Source organism: Euleptes europaea, chromosome 14 (genome assembly GCF_029931775.1).
Source record: "Euleptes europaea isolate rEulEur1 chromosome 14, rEulEur1.hap1, whole genome shotgun sequence".
Taxonomy (NCBI): Eukaryota; Metazoa; Chordata; class Lepidosauria; order Squamata; family Sphaerodactylidae; genus Euleptes; species Euleptes europaea.
This window is the reverse complement of record NC_079325.1, coordinates 52194489-52211907: the sequence shown is the minus strand read 5'-3', so window position 1 is coordinate 52211907 and position 17419 is coordinate 52194489. Positions and strand designations below refer to the sequence as shown.

Here is a 17419-nt window from a genome sequence, read left to right as displayed (position 1 = left end):
TCACTGTGGCTTCCCGAGGGAAGTAGTGAGGTTTGTAGCAGCTGTTGTTATGCGAGGCACCTAAGCGGCACTGTGGCAAGTGGACAGCAGCAGCGCACTGACAGCTGCCCTCGCCAAATGATCCATTCTGATGTGGCACCACTTTACTGACGCTTGTTACTGATGTGCATCAAATTCTCTGAGCCAAAGAGATGACTCGTTCTCATGTTCGTTCTCTTCCCTGTTACAGGAAACCTGTTGTGTGCGGGGTCTCGTCTCTGGGCATTGACCATACAAGCATCCTGGGGGACACCATTGAAAAGATAGCGTGGCAGAAAGGCGGAATCTTCAAGGTAACGGTGCTGTGTCTCGATACAGGTCCTGCCTGGAGGGGTGATCTTGAAGAAAGAAAGAAACTTGACCAGAATTCTGATTTGTCACAAGGCCCAGTCCTGGTTGCCTGGAGCATCTCTGAACTCCATTCCATACTTAACACAGACTTGGGGTGGTTGAATTTTGGATTGTGCCACAGCAGACTGCTGGTGAAAGTGAAGGAATCATAGAATCATAGAGTTGGGAGGGACCACCAGGGTCATCTAGTCCAACCCCCTGCACAAAGTCAATATTGTCTTCTCAGACCGGCAGCGGCTCTCCAGGGTCTCAGGCAGAGGTCTTTCACATCACCTACCTGCCTAGTCCCTTTAACTGGAGATGCCGGGGATTGAACCTGGGGCCTTCTGCATGCCAAGTAGATGCTCTACAAACTGAGCCACAGCCCCTCCCCATCCAAGTACTAACCAGGACCAACCATGCTTTGCTTCTGACAAGATCAGGCTAGCCTGGGCCATCCAGGTCAGGGTGCCTTTTCTATACAGTCAGTAAAATAGAATTTGGCTGGCTTCTGCCAGGATGCTAGACTTGTGCTCGCCGAGAGGGAGAGTGGGCAAGAGCATGCTGGCTCCACCACCACGTCTCTGTGTGATCGCACTGATCCTATGGATGCTTCATCCGTGCGTACATTCCTCCCTGTGATTGGCAGTGTTTGGAAAGCACTATCCCTGCTGGCAGGGATGGAAGCATATGTACGGACCCTTCCTAAGAACATAACATAAGTACATATGCTGGATCAGACCAAGGCCCATCATGTCCAGCAGTCTGTTCACACGGTGGCCAACCAGGTGCCTCTAGGAAGCCCACAAACAAGACGACTGCAGCAGCAGCAGCAGCCTGCCTGTGTTCCACAGCACCTAATATAATAGGCATGCTCCTCTGATACTGGAAGAATAGGCATGCATCATGATTAGTATCTATTTTGACTAGTAGCCATGAATAGCCCTCTCCTCCATGAACATCTCCCCTCCCCTCTTAAAGCCTTCCAAGTTGGCTGCCATCACCACATCCTGGGGCAGGGAATTCCACCATTTAACTCTGCGCTGTGTGAAGAAATACTTCTCTTTATCTGTTTTGAATCTCTCGCCCTCCAGCTTCAGCAGATAACCCCACGTTCTAGTGTTATGAGAGAGGGAGAAAAGCTTCTCCCTGTGTAGGTGCCATGCCTGCGATCTGGCAGTCATGTAGAGGCAAGAGATGGAGCTAGCATACTTGTGACACTATCCTTCCGTGTGCATTCAGTCAGTGTGCAAAGGAGTTGTGCATAGAAGGCTTAAATGGCTCCTTGATTTGACCCAGCAGGGCTCTACTTATGTTTGTTTCACAGTCTTAAATTGGGCTGTGGGAAGAGATTCCTGGAATGGCCACAAGCAGTGTGTGTGAGAGGCAAAAATAATGTTTATATATTCAGAATACTTCTACGCCGCCTCTTCAGAATTCTGCTCAGTAATGCTTACAATGGAAAAGCTGCAATATACAAAATACAAAGTCATTAATAGCAAGCCATTGGGCATAAGCAGCATAAAAGCTATCCACAAATCAGTTTAGGGGAGACAGCAAAGAACAGTGTCAGAGTATATAAAATGAAGAAAGTCCTTCTTTAATAACAGCAACTCTAATTTCCTAATGTTTACTGATCCATTTAGTTCTATACCCACAAGGCCTGGATATTAAAAATACAAGGCAGTATAATTTGGGATTTTTTGTTTCGTGGGGCAGAATGCTGCCTCGTTGAGTTCAGGTAGACCAGGGGTCCGCCCCCTGCCTTTTTGAGCCTGCGGGCACCTTTGGAATTCTGACACAGCGTGGTGGCGCAGCCACAAAATGGCTGCTGCAGGAGGTGGAGTCAGCCACAAAATGGCTGCTGCAGGAGGTGGAGTCAGCCACAAAATGGCTGCCACAGCTTACCTTCAGCCACACAGTGAAGAGCCTTGTTCTGTGGTGGCAGCTGCTGCCAAAGCAACATTAAAAAAAAAAAACAACCCCAACACAGCTGATTGAATCTCCAATGGCCAATGGGTAAAAGCCCCCTGGCCCCTCCCACTTTCTAAAAACACTTGGTGTGCGGCAGGAAAGGTGTTGGTAGGTGCCGCGGTGCCCACAGGCACCATGTCGGGGACCCCTGATGTAGATGAAGGCCTTCTCTGACCCACTGTGGTGCACTGCAAAATGTAAGAGATTCTGGCCCAACTGCGTCTGGGACTGGGGATGGGGCTTTCCACACCCACTCTTCTTTTAATTGCGAGCTAAATGGTGCGTTTCTTCCCTTTCTAGTACTGCTCATACAGCTATAGCCTTGAGCAGAAAATAAAGGAATAAAAATGCCTTACTTAGTGTTATTCTTTTGGTATTTAATTATTGCCCCTGTACCGAGTAACAGAATCATTTGTATCTGAGAGTAGCCTCATCGCCTGTGCCCTCGTACTGCCAGGTGCCTCGTTGGGCATTTCCATATTTTTAAATAAAGGAGTAATTAAACTGGCCCTCAGCTCATTAAATATAGGGCACTCCATGATCATATCTTCAATAGTTTCAGCCTTGTGATGTGAGCATCTACATGTTCTATCTGAGTATGGCACTTTTTCATAACTGTCCTCCAAAACCGCGGAAGGAAGGGCATTCATTCTTGCCAAAGGGAAAAGCTCTTCTGAGCTTTGGCATTGTAAAGCTTGCTGACTGTTGGTTTCTTCGCTTCGCTTTCAGCCAGGGGTGCCGGCATTCACAGTGCCGCAGCCAGACCGGCCCTTGGAAGTTCTGAAGGAACAGGCTCAGAGGAACTCGGTAAGAAGTTTTGTGCAAGACGGATGCGTCCCTCACCCCTTGGTAGACCTTCAGCTCCCAGCACTCTTTGGAGCTGGACGCATGAATCGGTTTAGGTTACCAGTGTTACCCAGGCTTGAAAAATTCTGCCGTTTTTGAAGAGAACTGAGATTGTGAATACTGTTTAAGGAGTTAATGGTGGAAGACACTGTGATTGGGGGAAAACCAGATGCATGGAAATTTTTTTGGGATTTTCATGTAAAAACCATGGCTAAAATTTTACTTTCTTTTGATTAGGCCAGTTTTAACTTCTTTGATGGACTTTATTTGATAAAGGGAATTATTCCATTTTTTTCTAGAATTGCTTTTAAATATTTTGGACTTTAAAGGGTTTATTTGTAAATGTATTTTTATATAAGCATTGGTACAGTTTGATTATATCATTGACTCCTGGCAGTGAGGAGGCTAATTAAAATCTTCTAGCCCTTAACTTTGAAAACAGGTGGTGTTCTCCAACTTTCCGGTGCCTTCAACCCAGGAATTCCACATTATATGAAAAAGTTCTTCCTGTAAGCACTTTCATTCCCATTGTTAAAAGTATTTTCCAGTGTTTGTGGAGATGGAAATAGCATTTCAAATAGCCTTTTTATTTGTCTATATGCAGGAATGATAATAAAACCATGTTCCATATGTTAAGACATAAAATATATATATATTAAAAAAAGGAACAGGCCCAGAGGAACTCAGTAAGAAATTTTGTGCAAGACAGATGTGTCCTTCACCCCTCCGTAGACTTTCAGCTCCCAGCGCTCTTCGGAGCTGGACGCATGAATCGGTTTAGGTTACCGGTGTTACCTGGGCTTGAAAGGTTCTGCCATTCCCCAGGAGTGAAGTCTTTCTCCTTCTAGAGTTTCCTGCTAGGCCGGCGTAGTTAACTGGCAGCCCTTTCTTCCGCAGTGCCCTCTCTACCTGTGCCCAGACCTGGATGCCTTTGAAAAGGAAGAAAAGCCTCTTCGGCTGGGGTTGGCGGGCGACCATCAGCGCTCAAATGCTGCTCTGGCCCTGCAGCTAGCCCATGTGTGGTTGGAGCAGCAAGGGTATCTGGGTAAGAGGCAGCTGTTCACTCCTTTTTGGTGTTCAATCCTGAGTACATATCCAGGGACTAAGCACGTGTTCACCTGGTGGATAGCTTTAAAAAGGAAATTGGGAGTTAGGGTCTATCATTGACTCCTTGAGAGCCAGTGTGGTGTAGTGGTTAAGAGCGGTGGTTTGGAGCGGTGGACTCTAATCTGGAGAACCGGGTTTGATTTCCCACTCCTCCACATGAGCGGCAAACACTAATCTGGTGAACTGGATTTGTTTTCCTACACATTTAGAGCATGTTGCTTACTTTCATTACCTTGATGTAATATTTACAGAGCCCCGTGGCGCAGAGTACAAAGCTGCAGTACTGCAGTCAAAAGCTCTGCTCACGACCTGAGTTTGATCCCGATGGAAGTCGGTTTCAGGTAGCCGGCTCAAGGTTGACTCAGCCTCCCATCCTTCCAAGGTGGGTAAAATGAGTACCCAGTGGGCTGGGGGTAAAGTGTAGAGGACTGGAGAAGGCGGCAAACCACCCCATAAAACATAGTCTGCCTAGTAAATGTCGGGATGTGACGTCACCCCATGGGTCAGGAATGACCTGGTGCTTGCACAGGGGACTACTTTTACCTTTAATCTTTACAGCAACCCTTAGTCCATATTACAAACTCACCATGTTGCTGAAGAGATCCCACCAATCCAGTTCTGCCAAATTCTTCTTTGACTTTTGCCCTAAAATTTTACAGGCCTTTTTTGGGTGGTGGGGGGGGGGTGGAGGTTATCAATATCAAATGGAGCTGAAGTAAAACCATAGAAGAGTGACGCAGACCTTTAAGGCAGGTGTTCTCTGAAGGGCCCTGTTCCACCACCTTCTCATCTTGCTCCTTACAGGGGAGTAACCGGACTGCTCGGGGTTCATTTTTGTTCTCTAGCCTAACTGATGGTGGGGTTTTCTATGTCTGGACAGATATTGGTGAGTTGAAGGATCCGTGGCCCAGCCCTGAGTTGTCAGCAAAGACGCCCCCTCCGTTGGCCCCTGTCTTCAAGCCCGGAGAGCCCATGCTGCAAGGTAAAGCTATTCTCTTCTTCTTTTTCCTGCTCTGACAGATATGTTAAAAGTAGACTTGGCAAACAGGATTTTGGCACAGAGTGGATCGCTCCTGATACTGATGAAAACAGCAATTGCCTTCATTTCATCAAAGAGGTCAAAGAATTTGTCCTGAGCACTTAGATCGGATACAAAGCGAAGTGGCAGAACAGAAATTGATACTAAGATTTAGCGGAGTGACCCAAGGCCGTCAATAGGACCATGGCTTCATCTCTTGCTGTAAAACCTGATGGAAGAACCTAAGTCTCATCATTTTAAGATTGAGATTCCTGAGGGGGCATTTTCCTCAGTGTTTAAAACTTGCCACCTCTTGGTTCTTGTAGGTTATCCGGGCTGTGTGACCGTGGTCACATAGCCCGGATAACCTACAAGAACCAATGAACTCTGACCGTGAAATCCTTCGACAATATTTTGCCACCTCTTGCTTTTGTTTTAATCCATTTTTTTATCAGACAAAATAAGGGCCAGTGTGGTGTAGGAGTGGTGAACTCTAGTCTTGAGAACCGGGTCTGATTCCCCACTCCTCCACATGAGCAGCAGAATCTGGTGAACCAGGTTGGTTTCCCCACTCTTCCACATGAAGTCAGCTGGGTGACCTTGGGCTAGTCACAGTTCTCTCAGAGCTCTCTCAGCCTCATCTACCTCACAAGGTGTCTGTTGTGAGGAGGGGAAGGGAAGAATATTGTAGCCACTTTGAGACCTTAAAAGGTAGAGAAAATCTGCATATAAAAATCAACTCTTCTTTTCTTTATTGCCTGTCTTTTAATGTTGGCCCTTCAAGTTCTTTTTTTAAAATGCTGGCTTCGAATTACAGTGGCTGGTTTCATCTGATCTGATGGATTATTTTGTCTGATGGTTTAACTGATGATTTTATGGCACTGAATTTTTACTGCTACTAAAAATCAGTGTGCTGCTTGTTTATTTGTTCTAGTGGGGTCATGTTTTAGTCACTCTTGTCACTTTGAATATTTTTTATAGAAGAGTGATGAATATGTTACATAAATAAAACACAAATTAATACAATGAACTGTAGTTCACAGAAGGTTCAAGGTCTTAAAATGTGTTAGGGTAAAATTCATAACATCACTTCTAACAATGGTTGAGGAAGCTGACTCTTGGTTTAATGTGCCTGTCTAAACTGACAAATAGGCTATTCCTGAGGCTGGGGGCTGCATGGGCTCAGGAGGCGCCGTGACCCCTTTGCCGGGATCCGTGCCACTTGCGCTGTGCAAACTGGCACGGATGCCAGTGTAGTGCCACTTGCACCGGCTTTATAGAATCATAGAGTTGGAAGGGACCACCAGGGCCATTAAGTCCAACCCCCTGCACAATGCAGGAAATTCACAACTACCTCCCCCCTCCACACCCCTAGTGACCAGAAGTTGGCCAAGATGCCCTCCCTCTCATCATCTGCCTAAGGTCACAGAATCAGCATTGCTGATTCCCTTGACTGCTTCCCTTGACTGCCACGGCAGCGTGGCCCTCGAACGCCTGCTTAGCATCCTGGGAGGCGCTCCCGGGGCATTTTGGGGGTTGGAGCTGCCAGTAGGCAGCTTCCTAACCCCCTCCAGCCCGGGAACGCCCCCTTCAGCACCAGCGGTTCTGCGCCAGCTGTTTGTTGGCACAGCGTCGCTGTTTTCAATGGGGCTTTCCCCCACACACACACACTTTTTTTTTTGCCTTGCAGTGGCTGGGAAACCTCTTTGCAGGCGACGCAGTGGTGCCTCAGCCATGCCATCCCCAGCTGCCGCATCGATCAGGAATGGGATGAAACTGTTTTCTTTTGTTTTAAATTGGCTGGCAAACCAGAAACAGGACCCCTGGTTTGAAGTGACTTTTGCCAGCCATGATTCATTCTAGCTGTGGTGTGGCATGCGGTCTTGGTTGGCAAACCCTGATGTTGAATTGGCTAGAAAGCCAGAACTGGAGCTGCCCAGGCTGTGGCATGCGTTAAATGCAATGGCTGCATTTGCAAACCATGGATTGCAGTCACTCAGCAAACCAGAATCAGAAACTCCTCGATTTGAAGTAAGCTTTGCAAACCAGGGTTTTGCCTCTGATGCCCCCTGAACCTTCAAATTGGGAAAGTGGAGCCGAAAGAAAAAGCAGTCCAGCATCTCTGACCGTGGTGCAGGTTGGAGAAAACCTTGGTTGGGTGCAATTTCTGAATTTTTAAGGTGCTGCACAGATCTTGCTGTCTTTGGTTGTTTATGCACGGGGGTTTTACCCGAGGTTCGTTGCTCACTGGACCCACACCTTCCTGTTGGGAGTCTATGCACCAGCAGTCTCCCAGCTCAGATCAGAAAGAATTTGAATCCCCGCCCATTGAAATGCTACTTTGTAATTGGCTGTAGTGAGAGAAAAATCATCTCCCTGAAACCCAATTGCTGCATAAAACAGCATTTTAAGAGCATTTTAACAACAAAAACAAAAAACGTAGCTATTTGAAAGGAATGGGGGGCGGGGGGAGAAACCCAAGCCTCGTTTTTAAAAGCCTTCTGCTCAGAAAGAACTCTGAGGAAGCAGGAAGTATTTGAATCCCCGCCCCTTGACATGCTGCTTTGTAATTGGCTGTGTGCTTTTTGTGAGAGAAACCAAGCTTCTGTGTCCTGCGCTTTGCCTTATGGGGAATTCACCCAGGCTGAGCTCAGAGGAGAGGGAAGAAACGGGTTAATAGAGGGATGGGAAGTCCCAGGATTTGCAAGGGCTGGCCATGAGGTCCTCCCTAATGGAGGGAAAAACTCATGCATAACTCCAAGGAACAACCGAGACAGACTGGTTTTTCTCTCTCCATATTTTCACATGAGTGAAAATAACCATGCATAAACGACCACTGTGACTTTAAAATAAGCCGCCACAGACCGACGTGGCTCTGGCCTTGGCGAATGCGTGAGGGCAATGACTGCCAAGTCAGAGCTGTAGACTCTGCCCCTGTCAACAGGGAGACTGTTTGTTTGCATGCCAGCTCTCTTGCCCTCCCTCTCCGGCTGCCCCTGCTGCCTGCTCTTAACCCCTCAAAGCCTGGCACCTTGGGACTTACCAATGGACGTATCAGCCTTTCATTGGATTGGCTAATCTCCCCAAAGCGTTAACCTCACATCTGTTGTGTTATGTGTGTGAAAGGGGAATCCAATAATTGGCACCAAAATGCGTGTCCTAATATCCTCCACTCTTTAAAGCTCTAAAAAATTATGATGGAAAACTGGAGTAGTTCCTAGTTCCTGTGCTGTTGAATCTGGACTTTTACACCCAGGGCAAACGTCTTTATAACTTACCCAGTTCTTAAGGCTGTGGTAACAATATATTAAGCAACATCAGATCCTTCACAGTCATTAAATCTGCCCCATCTAGGTCTCCTGTTTACCCAGTGCCAGTTTCTTGCCCCTGAGAGCAGGAGAAAAAAATGCTTCTACATAGAAGAAGAGTTGGTTTTTGTAGCCCGATTTTCTCTACCTTAAGGAGTCTCAAAACGGCTTACAATCACCTTCCCCTCCCCACAACAGACACCCTGTGAGGTAGGTGGGGCTGAGAGAGTATAACTAGCCCAAGGTCACCCAGTTGGCTTCATGTGGAGGAGTGGGGAAACAAATCCAGTTCACCAGATTAGCCTCTGCCGCGCATGTGGAAGAGTGGGGAATCAAACCCAGTTCTCCAGATTAGAGTCCATCACTCTTAACCACTACACCACTCTGACTCTCTAGGAATTTCCCCTAGTCTCTATGGTAAACTATAGAGAATGGGGGAGGGGAGTCTAGGACATCACCCAGAAGTGGCATCATATTCTCCCCAAACTCCACCCCAGGCCCTGCCAGCAGGGAGATGGTGATGCCGAGCTTGTAATTTCCCCAGAAACACCTTTCTAGTCTCTGTTGGAAACAAAATGATGCTGTTTGGGGTGTGATGCAACAGAGGCAGTTCTTCCGTCAGCTCCTCTCTACTTTCTCTCCTGCTGAGTTGAGGCAAGTAACTGTCAGAGGGACTGCCTTTTTGGCAAGGGGGGAGGGTTCCAGCTTTGGCACTCGCTCCCTGGGCTTCCGGCACTATGTCTGTTACCATATAGGTGCTGGGGAAAGATGGCCTGCGTTCTCTATTTAGGATCCCTTTCAGTTTTGCTTCCTCCTGTTTTTTAATCTATGCTTTTGGTTGCTGCTGGTCTCGTTTATGTATTTGGTTTTACTGCCCCCCTTCTTTGTCGTGTTTTTGCAAGACTTTATTATGAACAGCAGGGAAGATTTTTTTTTTAAAAAAACAAATTTTTGAATTGCAGGCCCTTGTGGAGAAGTTAGAGATTTGCTGAGTAGATAAAGGCCTGTTTTTCTATTGCTCTCTGCCCTGCAAGAGATCTGGAGAGATTAATGGCTGACTATTCTATATGCTCAAAGGCAAACTGTTCTTCCTCCTTTGTCTCAGATGGTTTGGGGCAACTCCAGATTTGATTTGTTTCGCACTCAGCACAGTGCAGTCTTGTTAAGTTTGCAACGCATCCAGTCTTCTCCTAAGTGCAGACTTAGGACCGCTACGTCATGCTCTGAAACCTCTTTCTCTCCCTGCTTTCCCTTTTGGGGGGCTGCGGAATACCCAACTTGATGAAGAGTTCTGGCCTACTCCAAAGCTTACAGGCTGTGTTGTGATTTAAATTGGTTCTAATAAAAAGGGATATTTCATGGCTTTTTGGTTTGGGGGATGAAGTCCTGGAGCAAGTCATTTGATGGAGGAAAGCGGCTCAGCTGACCTTCCTTGGCTTCTCTCCTGCCAGGCCTTCAGGCAACGGAGTGGCTCGGCCGCAACCAAGTCCTGCATCACGGCCCTGTGACGTGGTACATCGATGGCGCCCACACCACCACCAGCATCCAGGCCTGCGTGCGCTGGTTTCGCCAGGCTGCTCTCAACGAGGAGAAGCCCACAGAGTAAGGGGCAGAGGGGCGGGTGCTTGTGCAGCATTTCTGCGTCATGACCATGGGCTTGGGGATGGAAGCTGTATGCCAGGGGTCCCCTGTGTGGTGCCTGTGGGCACCATGGCACCCCCGGACACCTTTTCTTGCACCCTCGAAGTGTTTTGAGGAAGCAGATGGGGCCAGATAGGGCTTTTCCCGGTAAGGCTTCTGAATGACTATTGGAAATTTGATTGGCTGTGCAGATTTTTTTTAAAAGGGTGCTTTGGCAGCAGCTGCCACCACAACACAGGGATCTTCACTGTGTTACTGAAGTTAAGGCAATCCTTTAGTGGCTGGCTCTGCCTCCTGCTTGCAGCCATTTTGTGGCAGCCATTTTGTTGCTGCTCCCACCGTGTCATATCAGAATTGTAAATGTGCCCACAGGCTCAGAAAGGTTGGGGACTCCTGCTGTATGTGTTAGGGCCCTTTCCCAGAGTTTATATATATGCACCATAAAAGCAGCCAGATCTGGCAGCTGTGATTGATCAAAGCAGGTCTGAGTCTGATCTGTGCCTGAATGGGAACCTTTTCAGTGCTTCTGTGAATTCTGTGACTGAAGAGGCAGTGGGCCTATGGTGTGGGGCTCTGGCTCGGTTGGCAGAGCATCTGCTTGACATGCAGAAGGTCCCAGGTTCAATCCCAGGCATCTCCAGTTTAAAGGATCAGATAGTAAGTCATGAGGCCATGATCTGGATGGCCCAGGCTAGCCCGAGCTCATCAGATCTCAGAAGCTAAGCAAGGTCGGCCCTGGTTATGACTTTGATGGGAGACCACCAAGGAAGTCCAAGGTTGGCACGCAGAGGCAGGCAATGGCAAACCACCTCTGAACATCTCTTGCCTTGGAAACCCCAATGGGATTGCCATAAGTCAGCAGTGACTTGATGGCACTTTCCACCACCACCAGTGCATCATGTGAAAGACCTCTTTCTGAGATCTTGGAGAGCTGCCCGTACTTGGAGAGGAGCCCGTACTGACATGGACAGACTGATGGTCTGATTCAGTCCAAGGCCGCTTCATGTGTTCAAGAGAGGTGGGATGCAAATGAATGCTCAGCATCTCTTCTTGGACCTCAAAAAAGGGCCAAATTAGACTTAGCAAGTGGCTATGTAAAATATACCGTTAGGAGCGATAGCCGGTTACTTAAAATAAATGGTAGATCAGATGCTGAGGTGTAGCGAAATAAGTAGGACTAATCCTATAAATTATTAGGCAGTGTATTATATTTCAATTAAGGTACTTAAGAATTGTATATAATGATGTCTTTCAAGTTCAACATTGTTATTGGGTGTGTTAAGTGCCGTCAAGTCGCTTCCGACTCATGGCGACCCTATGAATCAATGTCCTATCTTTGACAGCCTTGCTCAGGTCTTGCAAATTGAGGGCCATGGCTTCCTTTATTGAGTCAGTCCATCTCTTGTTGGGTCTTCCTCTTTTCCTGCTGCCCTCAACTTTTCCTAGCATGACTGTCTATTCTAGTGACTCTTGCCTTCTCATAATGTGACCCCCACCAATAGCCTCAGTTTAGTCCTTTTATCTTCTAGGGTCAGTTCAGGCTTGATTTGATCTTATAACCCACTGATTTGTTTTTTTGGCAGTCCATGGTATCCATAACACTGTTACGGATAACATTGTTATTAGCCTAACTGATATGGAAGGCAGTTAACATACGGCACCTTTCAGAAGGCTTGATATACTGTAGGCATGGTTTATGTAAATATGTTGTGTCTGGATTTTTGTGTGTGTGAATAAATAAAAATTATTCCCCAAAAAAGGGGGGGCAAATTCACAGAGGGTCATTTAGCGATGAGTGGTGGTTTAGTAATGGTAAATGGGTACCATGTTTAGAGACAGCATACAGTGAGTAGCAGAGAGGACATCTACATGGACTGCTACATCTGGGTATTCTGGAGGCCGACCATTGTTGGAAACAGGAGACTGGGCTAAACGGCCTTTGATTGGCATCCAGCAAGGCTGCAGTGAGGGTGGCCGGAGGATCAAAGTGACTTGCTCTGGCGGTTTAAGGGGGTTCCTGTCTTCTCTTCCTGACTTTGCAGTGGCTCCGAAGTCCGAGTGCTTCTCTTCAATGTGACCGGTGACCGGGACACCGCAGCTCTCCTGAAGCTGCTACTGGTGAGCATGGGCCCTGACCTGCTTGTCACCTGGCTGTGGCAGCTATGGGGTGAGAGGCAGAGGAGGAAAGTCTGAGGCAAATGCCTTCTGGGCTGAAGAATGCCCAGTCCCCCACTCTGTCCTCTTGTATAGGCTCCTTAAACCCCAGCCGCCCACTGTAAAAAAAAAAAGGGGGGCACAGGCTTTGAATAAAGGATTGGTAGCGTTTAAGCTATGCACTCCCTAAAGGCCTCTTACTGGGAAACCTGATCTCCCATATTTTATTGAGCAGGGAAATGTTACCTTTGCTATTTAGCTGCCTCTCAAAAACCAGTTTTTCAAAGAATGCCCAGAAGGCCTTTTTTTTTATAACCAGAGTTGAAAATAAATATTGTCCTTGGAGATGCTGAAACCAGAATGTTTCTTGTTGCCTTCTAGATCTTGAAGTTTGTTTTTTCTCTTTTAAAGAATTGTTTTCAGTTACTTTGGTTAATCTGTTCATACTAGCTTCTTTCCAGTTGCTAAAGATCCTGGAGGGATTTTTTGTTTTTGGCCAATAAATGTTCCCACTGTGGTGGTTGACCTTCTCCATTGATCCCATGTGCTGAAAGGTTAGGTGCGCAAGAGTTAGGTGCATACTTTTTATAATAATAATAAATTTATTGCAGTCATAGACCAGAAAATATCAAGGTACAGATTCTGTGCTACTAATCTAACAAGCTAAAACCTTATATAAAATTCTATGTAAAACAGTATAAAACAATATAAAGGGGTAGATTGTAAGTAGTACTATTCTTTATCATTACCAGCAACCCTTTTCTTGTTTCGAGCTTTGACCACATAAGCACAGAATTTGGCCACTTGCTTCGAAGTAATGGGATTTTCATCAGTTGATAACTTTTTCAACTGTACCCGCTCTGAGCAGTGCATACTTTTTATACATTGAGGAGCAGTGAGATAACAAGATTTTCCTCCCCTCTCACTAAACTGAGACAGGCTGTATGGTATATGTTTGTATTTCTGAACTGCTTTCCGTAACCCTGATTATCCTGTTTCTCTTTTCAGCCTTGCCAGTTTGACTATGCTGTTTTCTGCCCCAACTTCACTGAAGTGTCTACTGTGGGCAATGCAGGTGAGTGGGAGAGTGTGTGTGGGGGAGGGGGTCAATATGCAGAGCCCTCTGTTAAAATTGCCGCGTGGGATCGGGCGGATGGACTGTAGGGCTCACTGTTCCATCCAAGTGGCTGGCTGTCCCTGAGTACTGTTAGGGAGGAGCTGGGAGTGGGCAATAATTTCTTTTATTGTTTTGTAATTAGATCACATTAACATCAATCCTCCAATCAACAAAATCATACAACATAAACCATTTTTCTCTAATCATTATATTTCTTACTTATTGACTTCCCTTCTCCCTCCTCTATCTCTTTAGTATCTCTATTCTCCCCTTTGCATTCAAATTCTAATTCATTATATGTCATTTATATATTTAATTACATATCTCATGGTCTTAAAAACTAAGTTTATCATTATTTCTACTTTATTCACTTGAATTAGCTCAAAACATAACCTTTGATACTTCCCAAATTAAATTCATTTATACAATATGTTGTCCAAGCCTCCCATTCTCCCACAAATTCCGTATTTTCCTTCTGATTTACTAATGCTGTAAGTTTAGCCATTTCTGCTAGTTCCAACATTTTATTCATCCAGTCAGTCTTATCCGACACCTCTGACAATTTCCATTTTGCTGCATATACTAATCTTGCGGCTATGGTGGCATATATTAAAAAGGATCTCTGAGTCAATATTGATTCCGGTATAATACTTAACAACATCATTTCCGGAGTTTTAGGGATATTTTTTTGTAAGATCAGTCTTAGTTCATTGTAGATCATATCCCAAAAGTTCTTAGCTTTTTCACATAGCCACCAAACATGATGAAAGGAACCAACCTCGTTTTGACATTTCCAGCAGTTTGGTTACATTGTTTTATACATTTTAGCCAACTTTTTTGGTGTTAAATACCACCTATAAATCATCTTGTAAATATTCTCTCTTAACGATTGTGAAAGTATATATTTCATGTCTCTTGACCATAGTCTTTCCCATCTATTCAAAGGAATATTGTAACCCAATGTATGTTCCCAAGTTATCATCGTAGGTTTAATTTGATCTTGTTCTGTATATAATATCAACAACATCTTGTACATCTTTGAAATTAGATGGTCATTATTCTCCAATAATGTTCGTTGTAGAATTGATTTGTCTTTGGTGAAACCTATTTTCATATCGTGTTTATATACAGATTTTATCTGATGATATTGGAACCAGGTCAAATGTTCTTTTAAATCTTCCTGATCTTTTAGGGCACATTTATTATCTCCCGTTGTGACTTCTCCTTGGCTTCCCCTTGCAGACCAGCAGAACTTCAACGTCACACTGGAGAACGTCCTGACACGCTGCCTGCAGAACCAGACCTATTGGAATCGCCTGATGGAGGCAAAGGTGGGCCAGGACCCTTGGCTGTCTCCTGCCGCGGAGGTGGAAGGGGTGGGTGGGTGGCTGAAGCCAGCCCCCCTTCACGCCTCCCTGATCTTCATGCCTCCCTCTGCTCGGCCGCTCAACTCCAACTCCTTGGTTTTCCCGTGCCTCTCCCACGCTCTGCAGTGGATCACCCAGGGCAGGGACCCGCACTTCCAAGCCCCGGCCTCCAAAGGGCTCCACCCTCACCCCGTGGCCAGCAGTGGGGCTGTCCTGCTCAAGGAAGCGGCCACCATCCGGGTCCTGGTGACTGGCAGCTTGCACTTGGTGGGCGGAGTCTTGAAGCTGCTGGATCCATCCCTCTCGCAGTAGGGGGTGCTGCTGGTCTTCCCTTCCCAGGACTGCATCTGCCGTCTACTTGAAACTTCCTTGGGTGCAGGAGGGCAGGCGGTTGTTGGCATGCCACCGAGATTTCAGTGGCACCTGCAGACTGGTTGGCTCCCCGAGGCTACTTCTGGCTTCTTCGAAGACCACGGAATCCCTCCTTTCCCCCCAGAGGACCTGGGGAAGGTGGTCTGGCATCTGAACTGGATGGAGTTGTCCTTCTCTGACATGTATTCTAAAGAAAACCCACCTGCCTTTTATGCCCGAGGTTTCCTCTCCAGCATTGAAGGATCTCTCTGCTGCTGCCTGGACTTTGGGGTTCTCTCCCCCTTCCTCATGTGGCTACTCCATAAGCCCCCCCCCCCCACAATAAGTTGGGCCCACCTTTAAACTGAGCCAAAGCTACATAGGTTCTTGCTTGAGGACAGAGGCTTCCTCTCGGTTTGAGCCATCAGGAGGTGGGCTGGTAGCTTTTAACTGACAACTTGAGACGTGCCTTTGAACTCGCCTGCTCGCCCCTCTCTTTTGCCAGCGCCATTCTTGTTTTTTCTCTTCTGCCATTTCGATGGGAGGGTGGTGGGAGAACAATTTGCATTGTTCTCGGGAGGACTTTCCCACCAGCTCTTTTGTATCATCTTGGTGTTTTTCTTTCCTTTTTTCTTGGTTTCTGGGGTAAACAGGCTGTGCTCTCTGTGGGAGTCGCACGGGAGAGCAGAGGTCTGAATAGTCTGTGTAAGTCTACGGTACATCCATGCAGGGCGAGCGCTTTCTGTGTGGGCCAGTGCAACAGACCACCCTGATCCACACAGCTGATGGGCAGAGTTCTGGCCAGTGTGGAATCTGTACAGCTGCCTTCCCACTGCAGATGTGGGGACTTAGGTGCCTTTTCCTTTCAGGGGACAATTGCCACGCCTCTGTGTGTGCTGAACGCAGGGTGCTTTGTTGTTGGAAGGAGCTTCCAGTTTCAAAAACGTCCCTTTCAGGTTGCGGGGGCCAAGTGTTCTGTAGTGGGTTGGTTTTGATTAACAGCACGCGGCCACTGTGTGGTGCGCTGCCGGTTGTTTACTTTATAGGTGCAGCTGAAATCTTCATTTCTGCATCCTTTTTCCCACTCCTGACTCCCCTTAGTGGAATTTTTTCCCTTTGGAGTATCTCCACAGGCGAATCTTCCTGTTCACAAAGCCTGAAATGCAACACTAAAATCTTGGAGGGGGAGCTAGTGGGACTTTTTCTAGTATGCTGAGTGGTGCTGGGGCAGCATGTCCTCAGCTTGAAGGTCTTAAGAAAAAATCCTGATTCAAGGATGCTGCTCCTACAGGACTGTATCCCCTCTTAAGTGCACTGATGTTGGGAGGGGGTTAAAAGTGTACCCCTCATGCCCAAGAGTGTGTCGCTGCCCTAACCTTCTTTGACATGCAGGTTTTCGCCGTACAAGAAGCTTTTGACATGGGGATGGTTTTTAACAAAGCTCTCCCCCCTTTTTGAGGCACACTGTCCTCCTGCATGCACCGCTCATCCTTACTGGATATTAGCGTGCGCTCAGTTTGTGGTTTGACATTTACCCAATGAGGGTGTGATGGGAAGGAATAATACATTGTCGGGCAATACGTGTTGGCAAACTCTATGAAAAAGAAACTGTGTGGTTTCTTAAAACGGTGACTGCTCCCCAGAGGTGCTTTGGATATGATTTCTGTAGCGGCGCATGCGTGTTGAGGGTTGCAGTGGTTCAGTGCGGAATCCTTATTTTCCGGAGGACGATTAGCAGCCAACTGGAATTCATGATCTTTCCAGGGGATCCTTCTGGAGAATATCCCTATTGGGTGGCCGGTTTGGCAGTTAGCTCTTTTCTTTCCCTCCCTGGTAGCGGCTGCGGCCCTAAAGGCTTTCATGGAGGCAGGAGTTACGCAGGCATTTGGATCCTCACAAGATCTGCGGTTGAGCAGGGAACTTGAGCGTTTGGAAGGGCCAGGCCTTCTGCTCACCTCCCGTGTGGTTCGGTAGGAAAATGTTTATTCCTCTTTGTCAAGGATTTCCTCCTCCAACCCTACGGTACAAGTGACAACGTTTAGGACGTGACTGTCCCGGCAGTGTGATCCTCTTCCATCCTCTCCTGTTTTGGGGTTTCTCTCCTCTTTTGCTCACAAGGATTCTTGAGGACTCTTTAAGAGGTTGAACTGGGATTTTAACTCACCCT

General features: G+C 46.9%; 1 protein-coding gene across 1 annotated transcript in view; it reads left to right on the top strand.

Moving 5' to 3' along the window:
• Positions 1–15213, top strand: part of FPGS (folylpolyglutamate synthase) — a 43988-nt gene extending 28775 nt beyond the window's left edge. Inside the window, exons 8-15 of the mRNA XM_056860535.1 lie at positions 230–332; positions 3073–3150; positions 4087–4234; positions 5177–5278; positions 10074–10224; positions 12306–12381; positions 13426–13492; positions 14777–15213. Coding sequence (XP_056716513.1) covers positions 230–332; positions 3073–3150; positions 4087–4234; positions 5177–5278; positions 10074–10224; positions 12306–12381; positions 13426–13492; positions 14777–15213 — 1162 coding nt within the window. The remainder of the gene's footprint in view (positions 1–229; positions 333–3072; positions 3151–4086; positions 4235–5176; positions 5279–10073; positions 10225–12305; positions 12382–13425; positions 13493–14776) is intronic.
• Positions 15214–17419: the final 2206 nt, after the last annotated feature.